General features: G+C 46.8%; 1 protein-coding gene across 1 annotated transcript in view; it reads right to left on the reverse strand.

The window, feature by feature from the left end:
- ITPR1 (inositol 1,4,5-trisphosphate receptor type 1) overlaps window positions 1-19,294 on the reverse strand; it is a 156,223-nt gene that overhangs the window by 97,322 nt on the left and 39,607 nt on the right. The window contains exons 4-15 of the mRNA XM_041461959.1: window positions 13,144-13,259; window positions 9,579-9,684; window positions 9,093-9,097; window positions 8,682-8,780; window positions 8,081-8,164; window positions 7,852-7,998; window positions 6,541-6,636; window positions 5,473-5,517; window positions 2,490-2,641; window positions 1,519-1,618; window positions 918-1,078; window positions 44-185 (exon numbers count right to left, since the gene is read on the reverse strand). Coding sequence (XP_041317893.1) covers window positions 44-185; window positions 918-1,078; window positions 1,519-1,618; window positions 2,490-2,641; window positions 5,473-5,517; window positions 6,541-6,636; window positions 7,852-7,998; window positions 8,081-8,164; window positions 8,682-8,780; window positions 9,093-9,097; window positions 9,579-9,684; window positions 13,144-13,259 — 1,253 coding nt within the window. The remainder of the gene's footprint in view (window positions 1-43; window positions 186-917; window positions 1,079-1,518; window positions 1,619-2,489; window positions 2,642-5,472; window positions 5,518-6,540; window positions 6,637-7,851; window positions 7,999-8,080; window positions 8,165-8,681; window positions 8,781-9,092; window positions 9,098-9,578; window positions 9,685-13,143; window positions 13,260-19,294) is intronic.

The raw sequence follows: 19,294 nt of genomic DNA on the forward strand, positions 1-19,294 counted from the left end.
TAACTCTTCTCACAGGCAGAGCTCAGAGAAAACCCCAGCCTACCTGCTTCAGAATGTTCTGCTCTCTCATCAGCTTTTGCCGTTCTCTGTTAGGTTTAGAAAACACCACCTCAAGCACGTCCTGGCCAGAATTAGTTCCACCAGTAACAAAGTAGACCAAATCCTCCAACAGTTTGGTAACAGATCTGTGGAAAAGCCAGAAGCTGTTAACATGAGAATACAAATTCTCTGTGCTAAAAGAGCAGTGCCGGGGTAAGTTTACACAGATTTCCAAATGCTAAGTGAAAAACTAACACCAATTAGAGATTGGATAAAGCTTAGAGGTTTGCATAGAACTTAAAATTAGAAACTAATGCTCCCCCATTGCTGCAGCCTCACTGTCCAACAGCTAAACCAGAACAGCAGCAAGGCAAGAAAATCCCTTTAGGATAACTCTGCACTTGCCAAGTTCTATTTGGCACTTCTTTCAATTGCCACAAACCATAAATCAGGTGATAATCTCTCCCAAGGCCAAATAAAAGGCACTGGCTATGGAAGCACACGGGCCCTGGTGTGACACAGCCACCCCTGTGCTCTTTTTGTGTGGCCCCATTTTCACAGACACGGCCAGAGGATTTGCTGCAAGTCACATGTTCAGTCCTCACAAGATGGATTAGGAATTCCCACACTCCATCTGCAGAGGTATGCTGGGGATTAGTCCCCCAAGCTCACAACATTTCTCATGCTCTCACTTCACGGAGGACAAGGAGGGCTGGACAATCCAGGCCTGAGAACCTCCACTATGGACACAACAACATCAAATCCCATCAAGGAGGAAACCAAATCCCTCTTTATCACTTACTCCGATAAAACTGTCAAAGAACCAGTTACTGACTACAGGAAGCAGCATTATCTGATCCCAATTCTTGTTTCCTTACCTCCTTTCATTCTGGGTTATTGTTCCCTTTTCCAGCTTGCCAGCAATGGAACCTAAAACTTTGCTTGCATCATTGGCAAAATCCAAGTCCCGAACCTCTGCAGGCGAGACTGGCACTATAGCAAAAGCTTCTTTGTCCTCCTTCACTGGAGAGGTCCCAATCTGAAAGCCAGAGAAGCTTTATCAGCAAACCCCAAGGCAGGAAGAAAGCAGCGGCTCACACTCAGTGATAATGAAAGAGAAAAGCCACACTGTGCTCAGGCAGCATGGGAGCACTGCTGAGCCCAAACTCTGAGAACACTCTGTGCAAGCTCAAAGCTGTCCCTAAATTCAAAGGAGCAGCAGGTGAGATGGCAAAAAGTTGCTGTAGCCAGTGGAAAAAATATCCTGCTCCTGATGACTCTTGTGGAGTAGAAACTGAACAGTGTAACTAGAAAAATACCAGGAAACAGAGCCATTAAGAGCAAATATTTTGCACAGGCACTGTTCATTACTGTCACATGCTCGGTTTGTGACAGGCACAGGGAGTGAAACTCCTGCCAACACCGCTTTTGTGGAAGTACAGGAACCAAAGGATGTGCTTACACAGTCACAGAACTTACTTTCAGCATCACAGGTTTCTCCTCCTCTTTATCAATAGGGATGTTGGTGCTGTGGACCCAGGTGTTGGTGCAGAGGTGCCTGAGCCTCACGTAGGAGTTCCTGAAAGAAAGTCAGGAGTGCCCCAGCATGAGTCAGCCTCCCAGCTGGGAAGTCTTTGCATTGTTGGGATTTTGAGATGCTGGCAGGAACAAATGGAAAAGAAGTGTCATCTCTGTGCACACTGCGTACCACAACTGGAACAACATTCTTAATGCCTTAGCTCACTCTGTGAATTCACCTGAGGAAGGTTTCTCCTGTAGTGAAAGAGATTCTGCTCCAGAACAGAACCACAGCCACTCTGAGCTGCTGTAACAAGCTGAACCTCTTCCCATCCTCACCTTTCCACTGCTGTGAGCTGCCAGCTTCTCCCTTTACCTCTGGGGTTTTCAGCCCAAAACTCCCTGATACTCCAAAATATGGGTACCTGATGATCCAGGGAGCTGCTGAATAGATGGAACAGAATTGCTGTGCTTTCCCAGTGGGAACAGCAGCAAAGAGCTGTGTGCAGAGCATGGCACTTGGAAGGGTGCAGCAGCTTTTCAACAGCATGAGGTGCCACATGAACAGTAAAGAACACACAAACAACAGAAAATCCAGTGCTGAATAGTTGGTGTTACATCCTAACCCAATACAGACAGGTCACAGGAATGAACGCCTTGATAGGACAAACCAAGGCTTTTAGTCCCAGATCATTCCTGGCAAGGAAGTCACTTAGGAAGTCACTTAGTCTCAATTTTCCTATCTGCAAAATGGTGTTCTCTTACTTATACCTCAATTGTAAAGCACTCAGGCCAAGCTTCAGGCATTTTCTCATTATTTCTACATTCATTAGAGGAGGAACCTGATTCCAGAGGATAAAAGGAAGACAGTCTGGGGCAGCTTGACTTGAAAAACCCACAAAAACCCCGGAGCTGTGCAGAGGCCACTGTACCTGGGGACCAGGCTGTCTCCTCCTCGCAGGGTGGTGGGGTCCAGCTCGAAGATGGAGGAGATGTCATTGCCCTCAGGCACGGACACCAGGGAATAGGCCATCTTCTCCTGGGGCCCCCGGCCCCGCCGCGCCGCCTCCTGCTCGGGGTCCAGCTGTGGAGAAAGGCCACGGCCTCAGGGGAGCCCTGAGAGCCCCCCACAGCCCCAGACACACGGGGGGCACTCTGGGCCAGGGGAATGGCTGCAGGACACCCAGCTGCTCTGGCCAAGTACGCCTTGCTTCCCCTGGGTACGTCCTGAGTGCCAGCACAGCAACTCCCCCTCCACGCAGAGCTCACGTCTCACAGACGGTGCCAGAAGAGACAAACCCCCCCAGCCATTCACCCCACACACACTGGGAGCTCTGAGAACACACATCAGCTGAGATCCCCAATCCTGGCACTACCAGCTCTCCAAACATACCCCACACATTGCAATTATCCCTCTAACCACATAATTAATGAGCTGAAAACATAAAAACCCGGCCACGCCATGTACCAAACAAGCTCGCTGGGAAATAATCAGCTTCAGCAGCAAAAATGGGAGCCACATCCATCAATCCCAGGCAAGAGAAACAAAAAGCCAATCAAGGAGTTGGAAGTCCTGCTGCTCACACTGCAGCCTGTGCTGCTCTCAAGCACAAAAACATGTTCCAAAGGCCATGGCACCAGAAGCATCTTTATTCCCAAGGTTCCAGCAAATCCCCAGCCTCCTCCAGCAAAGTAAAGTAAAGATACATCAACTGGATAAACCTTGGGGCTTCAGATGGAAGGACAAAAGGGTAGGAAAAAACCAAAGATGAACCGAGAAAAAGGAACAACTTTCTCCAAATCCTTTCCTAGGGAACTCCCAGCTGTCACAAGTCCCTGAAGAAGCTGCTCACTCACTGTCCTGGCACACAGGAACCAGCTGTCCATGCACAACCACCTAAATCCTGGCTGCCGTTCTCAAGGTGACCAAGAAAGCAATTTCTCAGCTCCTCTGTGATGGTGGCTCCCAAGGGAGTCAGCACTCAGGCACCTGCCTGTCACAGCCCTGCTGCAAGGCACTGCCATCCTGGAGCAGATGGGAAAGGTATCCAGTGCTGCTTGTGCCTCAGGATACTCCCAAGTTAACATATTTGCAGTCAATGAACTTGGCTGCAAAGCAGTGACATTTAAAGTCTGATTTTGTACATGGGAACAGGCAGTTATCTGTATGGAACAGAAATACACTTTGGGAGTGTGCCTTCAAGGGAAGGAGCAACTCTACACTCAGAGTCCATCTGGAGAGAAATTCTGGGAGAAACTCGCTCACTTGGAATGAATTCTCTGAATTTCAGCTGTCTCCTTCATCCCCCCCAGCAAGGGGAGGGAACACAGTGAGGGATACAGCTGCTCTGCTTGTCCTTTGGGAGACAACTGGTCACTTCTTCAAACTGGGGCAAAGCTGAACACGAGGAGTAAAGCAGAAAGCAGGAAATGGGGCAATTCAGGGAGCACTGAAATTCAACCCCAGGGGTGACACGAGCAGCTCCTTTTGCTGCTGGAAGGTGGAGCTGGCACCTCACCCATGCCCATGGAAACCCTTCCTCTGAGGGACAAGGAGAAAGCAGCAACCAAAGCAGCGAGCTGCGCACAGAAAGCCCGCAGACAGCTCGCGCTTGGATCACGCTGGAGTTCGGATAAAGTTGGATAAAGCAGCCCACACCCTCCTGTCAGCAGAGAATGACAAACGATGTGGCAATTTCCTGTCAGAGCTGAATTATGTGCTCCTGCTCCTGTTCTTGCTGGTCTATTTTTGCCATCTAGTGGTAAAGAGACAGAGCAGGGAAAAAGCAGAGAGCTGAGACAGTGCATGAATGTTACCCGTGCACATGTCAGCAGGACACATCACAGGGGCAGGGTGTCTACCTAAAGCCCCTCAACCCTGATTAATTCTCAAAAAATTAACCCAATAAAACACCTCAGTATTGGATTCCCCCCACACCCCAGGGAACAGCTATGGGTGGGGTTTGTTCAGTTTTTTTTACCATGTTTACTGCAGTCAAGCTGCCAAATGCCACCAAGAAGTAATCAGGAAAACAGCTCAATACCTGAGGGCGAGGGAAGCATTTTAATGGCCAGACTATAATGAAAAATCCTTTTAGGAGGAAAAATGCACCCCGCAGGATTTCCAAGCATCACATCCATCTCTTAGGAACGGAAGGAATAGCTCTTTGTCATACCCAAATGGTGCAAATCCTCCATAATACAAGATAAATGACCAAGAAAGCTGCATAAGCCTATGACCAAATCCAACTAAATAAATAAAATCCACAATGCAAAGTGCTGTTCCAGTTTTCTCTGTTTTCAACTCCTGAAGCAATGTTGGTTCCCTCTGACACCAAAGGGAAGCTTCTGTCAATACAGAGCACCACACACTCAATCTTTGACACAACAACATTTACTGACAACACAGACTGGCTCCCACAGGAAAAGCAGGGGAATGGCACTGGAATCACCCTCCCCCTGCCATTCCTGCTGTTATCCTGCTTTCCTGAGACAAGGTACAATAACAGCAAATCTGCTGCTTAACCACAGAGGTCAGACAGGCACAGCTCTGGGGGACATTCCCTCAGGGACAAGCCCCATCTGGTGTCACCTTGAGCAACTTATTTCCAGTCCACGGCAGGACAGAGCTCCAAGGAAGCAAAGGTTGAGGAAACAGGAAGACAGAAAAAGATGCCACAAAGGGAGGAGCTGAGGGGGGTTCAGGTAATGTGGTAATTCAGTTCCAAGTGGGTTGTTCTGCACTAAGGTGTCAACACCCACTCCTTGGACAGGCCTTAAAAGCCTCCAGAGCATTGTCAGGTTTTTAGTTTCTTCACTAACAATGGGGCCAGCTGTGCCCTGGCCAGGGCAGCCCTGGGGCTGTGCCAAGCCCTCCTCAGCCAGGGGCAGGACCATACCCTTGCCTATACTTACTGAGGATTGACACTCCAGGTCATCTTCCTCATAGTCAGGGTTTACCTGATGGAACAGAATCACAGGCAGGTCAAAACTCCAGCACAGCTGCAAGGGGCAAACAGCCTGAGCATCACTGAACCTCGTGGTCACCAGTGCCCTGCACTGCTCCAGGCATGCAGAGCACACTGCCCACACCCAGCACGGCTCACCAGGCTGCAAATCAGCCAAATAACCTGCAAACATGCAGGGAGAGTTATCTCAAGTCAGGAGAACCACTACAGGAGCAAGAGTAGAGAGTTAACCAGGTCATGCTTTCTTTTTGTTGTTTAAATTCCAAGTGGAATTTCCAGCTAGAAACTACTGGCTTGGAGAAATCTTTTAGAACAAACATTATTCTAACCAGAGATCAGGTGAGCAATCTCCTCTGGGATATTCTTGCATGATGTAAGAGCATGTTTTTGTTTTGGCTGATTAGAAAACTCAAGATTTACTGGAAAAGCTCTACACTGGATCACTACTGAAAAGGATTTGCAGTGTGCATGTGACAAAATGTTTCTGGTTTTCCAATCTGCTTATCAGAAGAATATAAAATGGGGTATTTAATCTGGACTTTTCTCTATCTGCAGTTCTTACAGACCGGTCTGAAGTCAGTGTTTTCATTTTATACTCAGCTCCACGATTCTGCTCAAAAATCAGTGATTCAAGAGAAATTACCAACACTTGAATTCATTTTCCCCCAAAGGCTTTCAGTCATTTACCATTTATTCATCAGTTAATGAAGTCCCATTGATTCCAGTGCCCACATGACAGGATACTATTTAGTGCCTATTCTTTGCAGGAGAAGTTCTGGACTCTCGAATTCACACAAAAAGTGTAATCAGCTCATGACTACCCCAAACCACGATATTCCCTCAGCTCTTCCATTTTATCCCCTACGTTGAGCATCTATTTCTGCATGAATCCAAATGACCACTCTCCTCCCCTCCCCGTGTCCAGCCTCAGGGTGGGAAATGACAGATTTTGAGCAGGTGCCAAAGGAGGAGAACAGCGTGAGGGCAGGCAGAGGTGCCAGCCCAGCCCACGTACCTCTGCTGCCAGGTAGTGCCCCGTGGCCAGGTGCTTGAACCTGAAGAGGCTGTTCCAGTAGCCAGCTCCCCCCCGGCAGGGATCGTGCTGCACCACCTGCAGGGACAGGGACACGCCTGGAGAGCAGCACAGACCCCCCCTCCCAGCAGGACCTGCCTCGTTCCACGGGTAGGGAGGGCAAACACAACCAGGGGCTGAGGAAAGACAAAGCCAGCTTCTATCTGTCACCAGGAGAGTGCAGGGAACGCTCTGAGCTGGCTGGGAATAGCTGCCCTCAGTTTGTAATGAATTAAAGAAGGGGCTCTCTATGTGCATGTGTTGCCAGGTCCTGAAACAAACCACTATAGAAGGCCACAAATCCGTTACCCTATGGCTACAACTAAATTTTTGGCTGTTTAAAGTGGATGAGGGAAGACATCTGGAAATATTTCAAATGCAACAATGCTGTACAAAAGAATTAATATTTATATGCACTGACAAAATGGGGCAAGGAGAGCCTCCAACACCTGTAACCCCATACTGGCTACTCTGTGGGTTAGGGTTAACCTGATTCCTAAAGAAAACTCATCACAGCTGACCCTGTATCTTTCAGGGAAGAACTCTCACCTGTCCAGGTAACTGCACACACATGGGGAGTTACCACAGACGGACTAAATGCCAAAATAATGCTAATTACAGGCAGACTTTCATTTGAAATACAGGAGAAACTGAATGTCACAGCAGATACTTCTGCAAAAGGAATATAAAAACACCTATCCAGCATTACAATTTATTTTTTTATTCTTATATGCACTTCATAATTGAATCAAATTTAAAGATCATAAACCAATGCTAATAATACCAACAGGTTGAGGCTATTTTCAGAAGCCACTGATGGCCAAGTGTTAGTCACTCTGTTTAAAAGCCAAGTGAATTTAAAAAGCCACTTCAGACAGACTAGCAAGGGGCTGCAGCCTCCTATCAGATGAGGCCATACATAATCACATTATTCCACACCAAAAATAGAGCCTTCAGTACACTCAGCAGGACAGTGGAAATTATAAGCTGCTGTTAAACTTCAGTGACTGGTAAGAAAATGACCTCACTGATGTTTCTCTGTGCCCTTTTCCTGAACTGTGAAGCACCTGAACTCGAGAGCTCTGTGCTGAGAGCAGAGCTCCACCGTGACTGTGCACAGAAAGCACAGCAAGTGAAGGAATTCTGATTTCAACTTCTAACACCAGCACAATTCTACCTAAAGCGAGAAAGCCAGGCAGAGTGTTTTAAACAGAAGGAGGAATTGTTCCTAGCAAGGCAGCCCCAGTTCCTCACCTCCACCTCCCACAGGGCTTTGGAGCTGGTGGCAGACGTGGCCGACTGCCTGCCCGTGGTCCTGAGGAACACGTGCTGCTTCTTCCTGTGCTCGTCACACGTCAGGAACTTCTCCTGCTCGGCGTGGAACAGCCTCACCACGTCCCCCTGCCAAAGGCAGGCAGCGGGGTCAGCAGGGGCCGTGCCCAGCAGGGCCCCAGCTGCAGTCAGGCACAGCTCTGCCTCTCACCCCTTTCAGGATGTCGTCCTTGTTGTCGCTCCATTTCATGAAGAGCACGATTTTCCAGCTGGTGTTGCAGTTCACTGAGTTGACCTAGAAGGAGAATGAGACCATCAGTCCCACTGTCCTGTGCCTGCACAAGGTCCTGCCATGAGCAACTGTCTGATTTTATACTATTTTCACCAGAACACTGCAGGCCTGGCTGCATTGTCTGGAGAAGGAAAGTCTCTTCTGTATCTGCTCCAGAACAAGTAATTGCAGAGCTGACTTGCTTGGAAGTCACTTGTTACACATCTGTGCTGTAGATTTAATTTTCTTCACAGTGACTAGTATGGGGCACACCACTGTGCCACAACTCCTGATTTTGAAGGAACAACTTGCTTTTAGCCAGTCATGCAAAAGAGATCAAACCCAAACCTCTGCCAGCACCCAAGTGGAAGTAGAACTCCAAAACTCATCTTTTAAGTCACTGATTACCAGAATAACCATTCCTAATAAGCAGTGCCACGGGTACCAACCAACATGTCGAATTCCAAACCATGTACAAATGGGTAAGCTGAAGCACACAGAGGTTTGTACAGCTGCTCCAGCTGTGCCAAAGTCCTCTTACCTCATTGCATCCTGGATTATCCACAAGCTGATGGCTACTGGCATGGAGAGGCTGGCCAGCATTGACAGGATTCAGGACTACTTTGTCTCCAATGACAACCTGCAGAGAAGTGCAGCATCAGACAAATTTGCACCCTGAGAAAGCTCTTTTTTTTCCTTTTTTATTTTTTTTTAATGGGAGCCATGGGAGGAAAACCTTTTTGCAGTCTGGAGAGATGCCAGTCTGAGTATTCCACCAAGATTCTGCTTTGTTCAGAATTTAGCTCACCAAACTCAGGGACTGAGGCAAAAACCCCTGTGCTACTGGACTCAGAGCCTTGCAGAAGAAGCAGACTGAGTTCTGGTACAGGTGTGGCTACAGGATAAATGATGGCTGATTGATAAATTCACTGTGTTTAGGCACCAAATATACCTGGCCTGAACCCCAGAGCACACTGAAGCTTATGACCTCCTGGTTTTAGGAAGATTCCAAATGCTGGGGACTAAGGGGCTCTCCCTGGTAAGAGGCAAAGCTGCTTTTCTCTTGCTTTGCTTGGCCTGATCTAACAAAAAGATCTAAATATTTCTATTGATTTTCCTTCTCTGTGTCAGTTTATGACTTAAGTGTCAACATTTCACCGTGAGAGGATATTTGGTGTTGCACATGTGCCACCTCCCAACAACTCTAATGAGGGCTCTAACAAGGATTTCTGAAAGAAATAATCAATGGAGACCTCAAAGCCAATTAACCATAATAAAAAACTGATCTCATCACAGATGTAACACCCAGGCCCTGCTTCCCAGGATCCCACTTCAGAGCACAGTGAAACCTGGCAAAACTACAGACTCTTGGTCATCAATTCCAGAAATCTGAAGTCCACTGAGCAGGGAATTTTCAACTAAATCCTCTCCAGCTTGCACAGATGTTCACAGCCTACCTGGATGACATTCCCATACTGGATGACTGTTCCCAGCAGTTTTCTGTTTTCAGTTTCATTCTGTTTCTTTTCCAGATCTGCTGCATGCTGAAATTAAAGGAGAACAGTTCAATTGCTGAGTGTTTTAGAAGAGGGGGTTTTACAAAAATTCCTTTTCTTCAAGATTATTTCAAAGGACTGGAAAAACAGCAAGCATCTGAAAGAGCCTAATTTCCTCTTTTTCCAGCTTCCAACAGTGTAATTTCCAATTCCCTTTTTCAACTGTTTGGGGAGATAGACACACATCATTTAAGTAACCCATAATTTGGGTACAATTGGACAAAATTCTGGAATAAAACATGAGATGAAAAGCTCAGACAAGACAGAAGGCAGATACCTAGGGAGGGAAAGGTGAAAAAGGGATGGGAACAGCTCCAGCCAGGAATTCTATCTTCCTTTCTACTGACTTCTACACAAATTGCATGAAAGAACCTCAACTTTGATTCTTTATTTTCCTTTGCCATTACAGACTCCAGCTGCCCTCCAGGCTGTGTTTCTCTGGAGACTCCAGTGCCCCTCCCTCAGCAGCAGGACCACAGGGAAGGCACACACCAATGTCCACTGCAGCTCTGCACTGCAGAGTTCCCCACGCCCCACACCTGGGCTTGTGCTCCCTGAGGTGATGGAGCATTCCTGCACCACACCGACAGGGAAAGCAAAGGGGAAACCCTTGCAAAATTGAATTATTACATGGACACAAAGCCCTGATTAATAATTAACAATGAGCCTCTTGCCACTGTTGTTTTACAAGTGAGCTATTTGGACCAGGCTGTTTTTAAACAATTGCATTTGGTAAAGAACTTCTTCACAGGAAAGATGATGTTTCGAATCAAAAACATAAATCTGTATTTGCTTTAACTGCTATCTGGAGAGCAATTATAATTGGATTTTTTAGGAGGCTGGGCATCAAGGATTATGGTTTGGTTCTCAGGTCTCAAGGACTGTGGTGGGTCCAGGTTTCTTTTGGAGAAGAAAAGTGCCCACAGTTGAGGAGAAGTACCAGGACAAAGGAGCAGCTACTTGCACACTGTTAGAGAATTTCACCAGCTCCAGCTCACTCAAAATGTGCTGTTTTCAGAGGCTGTGCTAGGTAGGAAAACTGGCTTCTTACTCCAGGAGAACCTGAGATACAGCTGCTCTTCCAAATTCAAAATTTTATTCAGTCATGCAATGCAACACCATTTTCTCTGTATTACTAAAATACAGTTTCTTTGCTAGATTTGCAAGTATTCTGTCAAGAAAAGGTTTCTTAAGACACCAGAGCCCTCCAAAACAACAGCAGCCACAGCCAGGACTGCCCTGTCACACTGGGTGCCACATTTATTATAAATAAATAAATAAATAAAAACCAACTTTTTTTTTTTCTGTGAAAGTACAACTAGGACTTAGGATGTACTCCAAAAGCACTCCCCAGACCTGACAGTCACTCCAGGAGAACCACTTTTCTGGCCACTAGATGTCAGCTCCTCAAGCAGCTCGGATGCTGCGACCACAGAGAGACAAGTGTCCCAGATTTGAAATCCCTTAAATGGCATTAACTTAAAATAACCTGACCTCAGCATGGAGCGCTCCATGGCAGACAATAAATTCCACCAGCAGACAAACAGAAGCCAAAAAAGGCAAGTGATGATGATGAACACATCTTGCATCATCAGCTGCGCTGGAAATGCAATGCTCTGATAAAGAAATCTCCTCCTGGGCAGAGCTCACAGCTGTGAGCACAGGGGTTCAGAGCACTCCACGTGCCAGCAAGGCAAAGGTGACACATGGACACACAGGACTGGCAGGAGGAAGTTCTGATACAGAGATGTCCATGGCACAGTTATTTTCAAGCCCTGGGTCACTGCAGACCTGATCCAGCCCATCAGAGTTCACGTCCAAGTGATGCAGATTGAATGAACCCCAATAAAACTGTAAGGCACTCAAACCCTTCCTCCAAATCAAGCAGGCCTTGGTGGCACATGTCTGTGCAAACACTACTGGGCTCAGGCTAATCCTGGAAAAATCTCATCCTGGAAAAATCTCATCCTGTATTTCCAGGACCCTGGCACACAAGGGTCAAGTGTCAGATGAGCAGGGACAGTCCCAGACACCCACACTGGGATGTACTTAGGGAAGGGGAGCAACTCCACATTAGAATGTAATCCAGGGCAATGCCAAAGCCTTTTTCTTCTCCATGTTGCAGTATTTAGATCTAATTTCTGTGAAAACCCATGAACTCTCCCTTTCCCTGATGCACCAAGCAGCCAAGCCCAGAACTCCCATCACCCTAAACCTGCTGCCACTGCCTCCTTCCCTTCTCAACATGAGAAACACGGCCCAGGTGAGGGAGCTTTGTGCTACCAAAATAGCTTTGTCCCTGCCAAGCTGATACTTTTGGGTTATAAATACATTTCTTGCAGCAGAAGGAGTCCACCAGTGGGTCTTTGTGAAGTGCAGAGCGAGGCAGCCATATGGCAATCAGCAAGTGACACTCTCCTACGGGGCCATTTCGTATTCCAGGCTACAATGAGCTTAATATAGGCTCAAAGAACCTAAAAATATTTAGAATTGTAATTTTGACATGAAGTACTCCAGCTATGTAATTTTAACATAAACACTGAGTTTATTTAACTCTAAAGTCAACAGATGGTATTTAAGTTAAGTTGGCTTTTTTTTTATATAGGAGCTCTAAAAACAGCAATCAACTGCCTTACTGAGTTTTCAGCTGCTGAATGTCAACATTTTACCCAGAAAATATTAAATACTGCAAGCTAATAAGGAAGGAGAGGCTGTCTGGCCTTATAATTACTCATAATTACCCATCAACCTTTCCATATACCAACAACAGCAATGTTTGTTTGAGCAGTCCCAATAGATTGATCACACCAGCAGCTCCAGGTTCCCCATGCTGGGATGCAGGGCCTGAGAATCCTCTGTGCAATTGTTTCAAGGATCCCTTTTTTATGCTTTTAGCACTCAAAATGCTCCCCTGGAGCACCATTATCTCTACCACAGGTTAAAGACAAGAGCTCCCAGGGCTACTCCAGTATCATGGACACAGCACTGGGGGACACAGACCTTGAGCAGGAACAGGAGGGGGTTCTGTCCAATTTCTGTGACTCAGACAAAACCCAGGGAATGGCTGGAGCTGTGCCAGGGCAGGTTTAGGATGGATTTTAGGGAAAGGTTCTTCCCCCAGAGGGTGCTAGGCACTGCCCAGGCTCCCCAGGGAATGGGCACAGTGCTGCCAGAGCACTGGACAACAGTCTTGGGGACAGGGTGGGATATGGGGGGTGTCTGTGCAGGGCCAGGAGCTGGGATGATCCCTGTGGGTCCCTTCCAACTCAGCCTATTCTGTGATTTTGCCATAAATCAGAGGACTGAAGACTTGGAGTGAACATCTCCAAAAGAATCTGATTTATTTCTACGTGCACTCGGTGTCTCCTCCATCACTGTGCCAGGCTGGCTGGAAATCCTTGTTCAGAGCAGGATGGGGGTGAGGAGGGCCTGCAGAGGGATACTCACGTGCAGTTTGTTGAGCAGCACAGCATCCGTGGTGCTGTTGGCTCCTGGCTTCGCTGCCTTCCAGAACTGCTTCTGCGCCGAGTAGCGGTTCATGGGACACAGCTTGAACAGGCAATCTAGAAAAACATGGAACAAACACAGCCATGCCTTCAGCCAGTCAAAATCATCTGCATTCTTGCTGCTAAGGCTCTCCAACTATTCCAGCGGCAAGGAAAGCTTTATAAACAAATTCCAAAAAGCTCTTGATCGGCCGAATGCTTTTCTGAGCAACAGGAATGTCGCCCCATGCATGATAAAAAGTAACTGCTACTGCCAACATCTGATGCAAGACCAGAAAATTTATAACTTGTCCCAGTCAAAAACAGTACCAGACTAAAATGGGAACACGTTCCAGTGCTTTCCCAGGCAAACAGACTTGGTTTCTGCACTTTCAGCTTGGAGTTTTTGTACTTCAGCAGGTAAACTCGGTCAGGCTGGGGGCTTTTTGCTTTGGATTTTTTCACTGCTGTTGTCAGTTTAGTTCTTAAATCAAATCCCTTCTATTGCTGGGGAAAACTGGGCAAAAAAAAAATAGGAGGAACTCTTCACCTAATGAATTGGCAGCAGCATAAAATACCCTCAAACAACAGCCTGCCCAAGCACAGACATTCAAGGCATGGCTTTGAGGTAACATCAAACCCCTCAGGGCGTCAGGTTCTATACCCAGTGCAGCAACACAGTTTATTTAACATTCTGCCTGGCTGAAGTCAGGAATCACAGCTCATTAGTCTTATTAAAAATACATTTCTGTATCAGAGATGCTAACTTATCAGTAATAAACCCACATGAGCTGCAGTGACTGTTTCTCCTCCTGTCGTCGCTAAGCAACGGAACACGCAAAAAAATAAATTCAGCTATTCAAAGGCAGCGCCTAAAGTAGCAGCTCAGAAGTTCAAACAAAGTGCCAGAAGAGCCAGCAGGCTGTTCCCAGCCTCTTGGGCAGCAGAGTGGATGTCAGGCTTCAGGCTCCTCGTTCACACGGCCTCTCTCCAGGCTCCTGGTGTATCCCCACGGACAAGCACCGCAATTTGGGAAGCAGCAAGGTGAGGAGAAACCCACCTGGGGCTTATCCTCAGTGCCTGAAAAGCAGAGCTGCTTGTTCATGGATATTCTGGATGCACATCAACCAGAAAGGTAGACACCCCATGCTGGAGACAGGTCATGGCAGCTCTGCCAGAGGCTGAAGTTGCTGAAGGGGCTGAGACAGACCTTGGCAATTTCACCTCTGGATGCTGCTTGAGATGGACACCGTCACTCTTCTCATTCTTTTCCTCCAATCCATCCCCAGAGCCCACCAGGCAACATCAAACACCTTTCACAGATGGGCAAAGAATCCCAGAATGGTTTGGGTTGGAAGGACCTTAGAGAACATCCCATTCCACCTTGCTTTACCAGCCCAGGACCCCAAAAACAGATCCAGCAGGAGCTGGGCATGGCACTGGGGCCCTCTGACAGAGTGACACTGGGGAAGGACAGAGCTCAGAGCACAAGGAGGGAGACTGAGCTGCATCTCTGCAGAAACACTCAGCTCCACTTCATCCCCACTGCCAGCCTGGGGCTGCTGAAGCACCAGGAAAAGTGCAAACCACACTTCCCAGGTTTGCGCTCCTCACCGCTTTTTCCATTTCCATCAGGATGATTCACAGAGATTGACAGCACAGCAGAGATTCAAAAAGCCACTGCGGGCTGGCACTTGGAGCTAAGACTCTGCATTGTAAGCAACACACCAGTTATAAAATTTTCTATTTTTGCTTAAACCATCAGTTCACACAATGACAGCAATTAACACACAGAACTGCAGAGAAGAATTAATTGTATGCTAGATTTAGTCACAGTGCACTTCTTTCCATCCTTTTTTCAGTCAAGAAAGTTATCAAGTTAGGTTTAACTTCCAAATTGTTAACTGCAAGTAACCCCTTCTCCTGCCTGAAGCACTCAGAGAGTTTGACCTTGTCCAGTGCAAGAAGGCAAGGCATAACTTGTTTTCCTTAGGCTTTCTCCCTAGTAACAAAGCTACAGATCTAAAACAAACAATGAAAAGCACTCAATATATTTCCTTTCTAGTATTTGTTCTATGAAATCTATTTCTGAAGTGGTTGAGAAGTTCAGCTTTGCCTTATTCACCCTCCTATGGCCACCAAATGTATTTCACCACAGGTCAAACTACATGAACTTTATGGCCAGAAGACTTTCAGCTCTCCAGACCCCGCTGCCTTGGATGTTTACAAAGCCAAGGATGTGCTGGCTGAGCACCATCGTGGTCATTGATCTGTAACCCACAGTCCTGATGATTGTGCAAGATAAACCCAAGCTTGTCAGAGACCATCCTTGTGGAATTTAGGTCTAGTTCTACAACAGGAGCCAAACATCCAGAGCCAAAAATTAAAAGTGAAGCCAAAGCAGCCCAAAGCATCAGCTCTCTGCTCCGCTCAGTGATTCGAGCAGCTTTAGCCACATGGGAAAGGTGATAAATAAAGCAATTACTGCACAGTAACAACATCTTTTTATAGACTGTTTGTTGCATATTAACCAGGAAGGAATGCATTTTCCTTTCAGATCTTCATGATACACAGTGAAAAATGGCAGAATTGCACAATGAGGTAGTATAAAAATAAAATACTACGTCACTGTTGATGAAATGATGATACATCAAGCCTGGGCACCCAACAAAGGTCCTGCAGGAAAAAGGGATTGCATAATCCTACACCAGCCCATCAGGATGACGAATGCTACATGGGCACGTGTTAAATGTGCATTTCAGTTCTTCCCAGCTAAATCCTGCTCTTCCATCAGCGACTGCTCTGCATGGAATAAAGCGAGGCTGCAACTGCACCACGTGAGAGATGAATGCTCTCACTGGTGGGACATTCACAGCCCACGTGGGCCTCTGCCACCTGCAGCTCCCCGAAATATCGCAGCGAGGATTGGATACCCTCTGCGTGCACCAGCAGCACAGAGGAGTTGGCAAAAGGATCCTGGGAAGGGTAGAAACCCCCGTGTTCCAAAGTATTTTGGGGTTCAAGGAAGAGGGAAACTTGCCAGCAACGTTATTCCAACTGCCAGTTCCTTCCACCCCATGCTTTTCACTTGCTCTTCTCTCTTTTACATTCCCCTCTTGACTAGACTGTGCTCCTTCCCAAGCCAGCAGATTCCAAACTTCCAACCCTTCCCTCCAGTCCAAGCCCAAGCAGCCACATCTCAAACACCCAACTTTTGCTCTCACAGCACAATGAAAAACCTGACAAAGACAGCTTCTTCTTACCATGGATTCCATCACACGCGATATAAAGTCACATTTAGGTAGCACATTAATAAGATTATTTGAAAATATAATGCAAGATTTCTCCAAAACTGCAAATATGCAAAAAGGTTAGAGAGACTGAAATGATAGGAGAAGGGAGTTGAGTATTTCCGAGCTCACTCAATACATCATCACCTTTTTCACACAAAACTGCCTAGAAATACCTAAATCAAACATTCCCATGCAACTCCAGTCTCCCCTTCAGAGGCTTCTCCCACTGTTTTGGACATGAAGTGTTGCCACTGTGTCAGTTCTACCCTTGGTCTATAAGGACAGCTCAGAGATCTCCTGAACACGCACTGCTGACACCCAAAGCTCCCCCAGACAACATCAAACACCTTTCAGAGAATGGCCAAGGTTCATGGAATCATGGAATGTCTTTGACTGGAAGGGATTTCAGAGCCCACCCAGTGCCCCCCCTGCCATGGCAGGCACACCTCCCACTGTCCCAGGTGCTCCAGCCCCAGTGTCCAGCCTGGCCTTGGGCACTGCCAGGGATCCAGGGCCAGCCACAGCTGCTCTGGGCACCTGTGCCAGGGCTGCCCACCCTGCCAGGAACAATTCCTTCCCAAAATCCCATCCACCCCTGCCCTCTGGCAGTGGGAAGCCATTCCTGTGCCCTGTCCCTCCTTTCCCCTGCAGTCTCTCCCCTCTCTTTTTTGTAGCTCCTTGAGGCACCATCCTGGCTGCTGCCAGAGCTCAGCTCAGTTTTGGGGGCCCCAGCCCATTTCCCTCCCCCTGCCCTTCTCCAGCACACCCATTCCAGAAAGATCTGGAAGCAGTTTCAGCTCCAGCCAGGCTGGTTGTGCAATCCACCACTCATCATTTTTTCCAAATCTCCACCGCCTATTTTAAGCACTTAGGAGAAGGTCTTCACCAACTTTTCTGCAGTTGGAGAGAGCAGGAATCAAATACTTTGCTGGCAACAAAAAGGTGTGTCGTTATTTCAGGTTTTAAACCCAGACTCTCCAAAATGCCAACTGGAGAAAGGTAAGAACCAAGAGAAATGACTCCCCCTCACCAAAATCATACTTTAGGGCACTTTCAAATGAAGGGTATCTTATAAAGACGAAGATCTTTAAATAAGTCACTTCCAAATCCACTGAATATTTAACACCAACACAGCTGTTTCTTCATTACTTGGAAAAACCAAACTCATTTTTGCACAGCAAAACGAAAATTAAAAGAAAACCAGCAATTCCCTGCTGAAATTTAGCATTTTCTCTTCAGACTTTTCTATACTTAGATACCTGATATTTTCCCTAGGCCAAAGCCTGCTCACAGGAGAGAACAAACACGCTGATAGTATCTTCCCTTTTTATTTTAAATAGGAAAGAATAGCAGCAATGAAGAAGTAACATAGCTGGCAATGATGGACACACTGTAAATAGAAGTTGTTGACTTTGTATTTATGAAATTGCACAGCTTTAATACACTCACAAAGATGGTAATGCTCCACAAGATGAGGAGTTTATTTAAAGACAAAATGAAGACCTCTCTTGTGCTCAACTGCAGTATTTTCACACAGGAGACTTAAGAGAATAACACAAAATGCACATATTCAATTCCAGACAAGTTTCACCTTTTCAGAAACCCTTGGATTACTCCATCATCTATTTTATACTTGTTCCCTCCGAGATTTAAAATTAATACATGACAGCCTAAGAGGTTCAAAGAATATAGAACAAAAGCAGCTACAGAAATGTGTTGATTATTAATCATTCCTGCATTTCCATGAAGAGGGAGAAAAAAGAAGCCGATCCTACTGAAATGAGTCTCTTTGTGATGAGAAGACATCCTTTCATTTTCAGTTTGCAGGGATCAAGCTTTGCTGGGAGCACAGCAGCTCGGATCAGAAGGGGGTTTTTGTGGTCCCAAAGGAGCTCCAGCCACCCACAGCTCCACCCCAGCAAGAAACCAAACCTGGGCCCTGCACATTCAGCCTGGTGGAAGAACTCAGCTGAATTCCACCCTCAGGCTGCCAACAGTTCTGCCATTGCACAAGAGGGGAAAATGAAGCACAGGTGAGCAGGGCACTGGTACGGAACAGGGAAATCTGATCCTGCCCCTGCACCCCAGGCAGTGCCCCAGGCCAGGCTGGATGGGACCCTGAGCACCCTGGGACAGTGGAAGGTGTCCCTGCCATGGTCCTTCCAACCCAACCCAGCCCATTCTGGGATTCTATCCCAGGCCCAAACATCCCATAGCAGTCACCCCCCTCTGCAAAGAGCCCAGTCACTCAGGATTCAAACCCTGAACTAATTACAGGAGAGAATTTATTAGTGGTTTCTGCTGTGGTGACGTCTGTTACCTCCCTGCTTTGTGCTGCTGCATCTTGTGTTTCAAGGGCTTTCAACACTTGGCTTTTTAAAGCAGAATAAAGGGGGAAAATCACCCTTGCAACCAACATTTAAATTGAGAGCGTGCACGATTTGTGATCTAAATATATTTTAATTTCTATGTTAAAATAACCACCCTCCACTCCTATCTGCAAGACACAAGGGTAACCACCCTCTTGCTATTATATTCATTTATGCAAAGTCCTTCCAGTGGGAATTGCTGCTTCATTTGTTCAAGCTGTAACAACACAGGAAATAATGTAATTGTTATTAACTCGGAGCTGAGGTATCAAAGCAAAGGGAGAAGACTGAGCAGAGATTTCAGAGAGAGAAAAATTATCCACCTGAGAGCTGGACACTGAATATCAATGTCTGCTAAAGCTGACCTGAGAAATGCACCTTTAAGTAAACACCTTGTGTTCCAAAGAGTTCAGAACACCCCAGTGTTTGTTTTATTTCTACACGTAACCTC

This window comes from Pyrgilauda ruficollis, unplaced genomic scaffold (assembly GCF_017590135.1).
Source record: "Pyrgilauda ruficollis isolate IOZ18807 unplaced genomic scaffold, ASM1759013v1 scaffold10, whole genome shotgun sequence".
In the NCBI taxonomy this organism is placed as follows: domain Eukaryota; kingdom Metazoa; phylum Chordata; class Aves; order Passeriformes; family Passeridae; genus Pyrgilauda; species Pyrgilauda ruficollis.